This window comes from Nanorana parkeri, unplaced genomic scaffold (assembly GCF_000935625.1).
Source record: "Nanorana parkeri isolate BGI_ZX_2015 unplaced genomic scaffold, ASM93562v1 scaffold49, whole genome shotgun sequence".
In the NCBI taxonomy this organism is placed as follows: Eukaryota; Metazoa; Chordata; class Amphibia; order Anura; family Dicroglossidae; genus Nanorana; species Nanorana parkeri.
This window is the reverse complement of record NW_017306317.1, coordinates 2,200,193-2,206,192: the sequence shown is the minus strand read 5'-3', so window position 1 is coordinate 2,206,192 and position 6,000 is coordinate 2,200,193. Positions and strand designations below refer to the sequence as shown.

Sequence of the window (6,000 nt, the reverse complement as noted above, 5' to 3'; positions counted from 1 at the left end):
ATCAAGACACTCTAAAAAAAAAAAAAAAATGAGTATAAAAACACACACACACACACACACACACACACACACACACACACACACAGTTTACAAGAGCATTACCTTCAATATCATCAGCATCATCTAGACCCAAATCTGCCATGAGATCTATTACAGAAAAACAAGAATAGCAAACAGATTATATATACACATATCTGGATTATAAATTAACCGTGTTTAATGAATAGAAAAAATAATTACCTGATTTACTGTTCCTTTCATTTACTTTAGACACTGAAGTAGCGGAGGAGCCATTATTCATTTGCAAAACGGTTTTCTGTGGATTAATAAACAGCAAACAATATTCTTAACATAATATATTCATAACAGTTTATAGAATGATCACATAAAGAACCAACTGATACCTTGTTACTTTCTGGAGCTGTACTTTTCTCAGAAACCGCTAGAAAAGACAAAATAAAGTAGAAATCAGTTTCCCTAATCTGTACAATCAGATGTCATGCAAACGTCATGCTCTGTGCGCACAGAGTACAGAGTAGAATTTGTCAGATTATGCAGTGCAAGAGAATTAGTATAGCAGAAATATGGAGCCTGTTACTGTGCCATGCATCCAAAGGATTTGGCTTTTTGAATACATGATCATACCGCTCTGTCTATAGAGCCAGTCCTCATCCTGCATCTTACAACTTCTTGAATGTTTAAGAAAACAAGGACGGTAATACATATCTGATGAGGGACACAGAATTTAGAACTTAAACACGTAAACAGGTAAATAAACCAAAGCACGATGAATCAATAAGGTAGTGTAAAGAACACAAATGTAGTACCCCAAGTGCACCCAGACCAGATGTCACGGAAACCTGCCATTAAAAGAAATACGCGAGCTGCATTTGCTTCTGAAAATACTAGTTGACTGGCTCTCATGCTGATCATCTCAGTTGAATAACCGGTGAGCCTCTGACCCAAAATAAGTATGCAACAAAAAAAGCTAAACCTGGTTGAGGCACCTGTCGCGGGTCACTAACTCAGAAAACACTGTATATATAATACAAATATTATATATATATATATATCTATATCTCACATATTGTATACACATATATACATACACAGTAGATGAAGGTCATAGAAATTAAATGTATAACATTTTTCATTCGATTTCTCATTAATAGCCAGTAAATAGCAATTTAATAAAACGTGGAGCACTTTTGTGAAGGGTTCAATAAGTAAAGCAGTCATGGGAGAAATATGGGAGCTGCCACTGTTGACCTGTCATTGCTGGCGGTTTATGCAGATCCACTGTTTTCATTGACCTATAACAAGAAAAGAGTCAAGCATGACAAAGTCAGCGAGCATTTTCAGAAGGAGGGGTTAGCCATGGCAGCCTTCATTGCCTTTTCATGCCCACTCAAATGGATGAATTTATAGCCTGTGCATAACTGGAACAAATTCAGAGATGTGTGGCTTGTTGCAAAAATAAATCAGATGTACAGAAATTAATGTTTTCAAAACGACTGATCTAATCTACATGTAGACAGGTAACACGTACCCTCATGTGATTCCTCGGAAATACACTGCATGTGAACTGGAGCAGCAGGTGTAGGCATGTCACTGGTAGAATGCTTTCTAGGACTGTCTGAGGCAGACTAAAATAAAAATTTACAAAAAATGTTAAAATAACCACATCAAGAATATAACATAATAACATATTTAGGTATTTTAAAACAGAACAATTATGCCTCATGATTAAGTTACAATAAACCAAATACTGTAAACCTACCTCAGAATCCCAAGGTGATTCAACATCATCATCTTCCAGTCCAAGTTCTGACATTAGTGCGACTACAAAAAAAATAATATATATATTTACAAGGCTGTCATCACATTACTATATGCATCAATCCCTCACAGTGTTAATTAGAGCAAAATTAACTGAATAATAGTAATAATAATACAAAAGAATAATAAAACATTCAAGAAACTCCTGGACGACTTCCTCGGAGACCATAATATACAGGGGTACAGGTACGCTTAAGAGCAAAATCACACATGGACTAATACACATGCACACACCTGCTCAAACATAAATGCATACACACAATAGGTTGGACTTGATGGACTTATGTCTTTATTCAACCTCAAATACTATGTAACTATATAAAACCGTATGCAACAGCTACATTATCATAATAGTTTAATCTCTTTTCTGTTCTTCTATTAGCCATGGCCAGATATTATCTCTTTGGCTCCTGTAGCAGAAAATTCCCTGGGCTTTAATTAGCACTAGATTAGACTGTTCTGTTCTTGTACTTAAGATGTACAATTTGGGCAGATACGGGAAATCAGCAAAAATACATACAAACCTTTTCTGCCTGCAACATCTCCACTGGCTTGTACCTTTGCTTGGCTAGCAGTATTTGCTGTGAATGAATGTTCAGAACTTTCGCTGTCTTCATTATCTTCTTCACTTTCATCACTAGAAAAAGATTTTACCTAAAAGAACAGGAAGCAGTCCAAAATAAATATCTCAAAGCACAATTTTAGGAAGTGAAAGCATTCAGCGAGCTACCAATGCTACCAGTAAACAAAGCAATGGTTATAAAGTGAAAAAGTTCACTTCAATTTACCTTATTCTGAGATCTGTGTAATCACCTGCAGAACAAAAACACACACAGCTCCATAGAGGGTCAGTAGGAGTGTACGTTCTAAAGCCTGTAATGTTTAAAACTCTCTCACCAATCACATTTAAAATGTCCAAGTCATATTTCAACCTGATGGTGGCGATGTAATCAGGCTTTCTTCGATCAAGAGGCAACAAGGAGAGTATTCCAGGATCACCAGAAGGTATGTGCCATTATATCCAGAATATGGACATGAGGGAGTAGGGAGGAGTGTGGAGTTATGCTACAGTACAGCAATGCCTGGAGGAAAAACGGAACTACTCAGCAGGTAGTCTAAGCTCCCTGTATGGATCTCAAAGTTTCTAATAGACCAGAGTGCATCTTTCATAATACTAGGTAACAGATACCCGTTCATTTAATGTTAAAAAGAAAACTATGGCTCAACCTTGTTTTGCCATAATTCTCTTCAGGGTCGCAGGAGAACATATACTAATGTCTTCCTGTGACCAAAAACTCAATAGCGTGCTAATGCCTGCTATATGCGGACAGCACAGAGCCGTGCTGCAGCCAGGAGAGATCCCCACAATATTGTCGGGATCAAGCCTGTTGCCTGATTGACAGCTGGCTCTGCCTGCCCCTTCCCCTTCTGCTGGAGGAATAGAGATAGGGAAGGGGGGAATCTCTGCGGCGCCTGACAGTTACTGCTCTTTACAGGTTAAAGATCGGGAACTCAGGAATCAGCGGTATGTGATCGTCCAGTTCCCGATCAATAGAGCCGACGTGTGACAGCCCCAGTGTCACACGTCGGCTCTAATTATGGGGGTTTATTTCACTCTCCCCATAATTCTCCTTTAAGAATGAAGAAAGCAAACCTGAATTTTTTTCATGATTTGAGTTGGATGCGGAAAAAACCTCACTTGTTTTTTCCCTTTAACAAAGAAGAATAACCTATTGTACTGCAAGTTTGCACACCCCTGGTTCTGGTTCATCTATTGCCAGCTATGTGAAATACTATTTGATGGACACTACGGGACCCTTGTGGAGTCACTGCCCCAACAAAGAGGTAATATATGAATATATAACAAAGATGTATTAAGATATATTTTAAAATGAACAAGGTACTTATATTTGTATCCTGCAATATTGTTGATATGTTTGTATTTTTCTTTTATTCTGCTCCGTTACCAGATTAATAAGAAAACTGAAACCACTGTGTTATTTGAATTTTGTTGATTTATCGTTTCAGATAAATAAAGTATGTTATGTTTTTAAAAAAAACTAAACAAAACAGCCGGGTTGCGGAAAGACCATGGATGCCACAAATGTACAATATAGTCTATATGGAGGAAATAAACAAACACACACCTATATGAACACAGAAAACAAAAGGGTATTTCACAAAATAGGCAGATGGAAAGCAAAACAGGGGATGCACCTTCTAGTATCTAAACACAAAAAATAGCACACAAACCTTTACTCTAAGCACACAATGCTATTTACTCACATGATTTTGGCATATACTAGTAGGGATCCCTTTTAAATCTGAATCTATCTCTGAATATCTTTGACTTTCTTTAATTACATGCATGTCATCCTTATCCTGCCCTTCTGCTGTACTGGTAACTTCAATGTTTTGGTCTGTTCGGATGCAAGTTGTTAATGAGCCTGCCTCATGTTCAGTAGAAGTTCCATTTTCTTCAGAATTTTCAGGTAGCCCAAATATTAGTGATACTGGTACATCATTACAGTCTGGGGTGTATTGAGCATTCTGTTCAACCTCAGGAGTATCCAGACACCCATCACAATGAGAGGAACCCACATTTGCTTTGCAATCTGACTCTGCAATTCCATTGCTTGGTCTATAATCTCTTTCGCCGGGATCCAGATTTCCTACAACTTCATTTCCATTGCTATGTTCCTCGCCATCATCTAAGCTATCACCAACATCGCCATCATTTTTTATTTCAGGACACTGTTCACGATCTTCATCATCAAAACTATCCTCATCCTCTTCACATTGTGCTTCCTCCTCATCATCCTCTCCACATTGTTCTTCCTCATCAGCTAAAGCTTCAGACTCTTCTTGATCTCCCTCACTCTGGTCATCATCACTTCCACATTCTTCATCCTCTTCCCCATCATCTAAAGCTTCAGATTCTTCATTATCTTCCTCACACTGGTCATTACCTTCTTCACATTCTTCTTCATTGTCTTCTTCCACCTCAACTTCTTCCTGATCATTCACCTCAACTTCTTCCTGATCATTCACAGTTTGCTCAGACTTTTTAGTAGCACAGACTTTTAATTTTGTTTCATCTTGAAATGTCAACGATCCATTATGAAGCCAAATAAAGCAGGAGAAAATAAAACACATTAATGAAAAACTAATAATGGTGTTATCAAACATTTACCTTATTAATGCTGTGGAGGGAAGCAGAAGCCAGCTGGGGAGGTTTTGGAAAGGAGCCAGCTGTGAAAATCACAGGTTGAGGAAAGGAATGGATTTCAGGAATAGGCTTAGGAGAGGACGGAGTGTTTGCATCTTCATCTTCACTATCATGAAAAGAGTCTTCTTCACTATCTGATTTACTCTGTATTGCAAATCTTTTAGGCTGTGCTGCAGTAAAACTACCACTTTCATTAACTACAGCAAAAGAAACAAGCACAAGTCAGTTCAGAATTCCACATACACAAACAGAAAACATGTCAACTTGCATGGCCTACTAAAATTTGGTTTCACTAACCATTTCTTTTGGAGCTCAGTAGCTGCGTTAAACTTGGCTTGGATGTTTTCTATAAAAGAACCAACATTATCGTCATCGTCACTATAATACAGGATTTATATTGCACCAACAGTTTGCACAGTGCTTTACAATATAAAGGGAGACAGTAAAGTCACAATATAAAATAAAGAGAAGGAGGGGGGGTCAGCAGAGCTTACAGTCTAAAATGGAGGAGCCAGTGAAACAAAGAAGGTAACACCTATGAGGAAATGAGCAGTTATTGCATTGAGGTAGAATAGGCTTCCCTGAAGAGATGAGTTTTCAGGGATTGCCTAAAAACAGACAGACAGAGTAAGAGATAGCCAGACAGATGGAGGTAGGGAATTTCAGAAGATGGGAGAGGCTCTAAAGAAGTTCCTGGAGGCCAGCATAGGAGGTGACGAGGGAGCTAGAGAGCAGGAGGTTCTAGGGAAAGCAAAGAGGATAGTTCGGGTGATATAGCTTAGGGAAGCTGTGGATGACTTTTTATATTGTTAGTATTTTTAAAGTTATGAGGCAGAGATTATTATTGTTATACTACAGGATGTATATAGCACCAACTGTTTGTGCAGCGTTTTACAAAATAGAGGGCGACAGTACAGTTACAATACAAATTC

The 6,000-nt window shown here is 38.1% G+C and overlaps 1 protein-coding gene across 1 annotated transcript in view; it reads right to left on the bottom strand.

Annotated features, from left to right (window-relative positions):
- LOC108802049 (ankyrin repeat domain-containing protein 26-like) overlaps nt 1-6,000 on the bottom strand; it is a 63,948-nt gene that overhangs the window by 34,891 nt on the left and 23,057 nt on the right. The window contains exons 10-19 of the mRNA XM_018573938.1: nt 5,366-5,414; nt 5,033-5,265; nt 4,204-4,902; nt 2,364-2,493; nt 1,781-1,842; nt 1,550-1,646; nt 646-726; nt 405-442; nt 241-316; nt 103-147 (exon numbers count right to left, since the gene is read on the bottom strand). Of these exons, the coding sequence (XP_018429440.1) occupies nt 103-147; nt 241-316; nt 405-442; nt 646-726; nt 1,550-1,646; nt 1,781-1,842; nt 2,364-2,493; nt 4,204-4,902; nt 5,033-5,265; nt 5,366-5,414 (1,510 nt within the window). The remainder of the gene's footprint in view (nt 1-102; nt 148-240; nt 317-404; nt 443-645; nt 727-1,549; nt 1,647-1,780; nt 1,843-2,363; nt 2,494-4,203; nt 4,903-5,032; nt 5,266-5,365; nt 5,415-6,000) is intronic.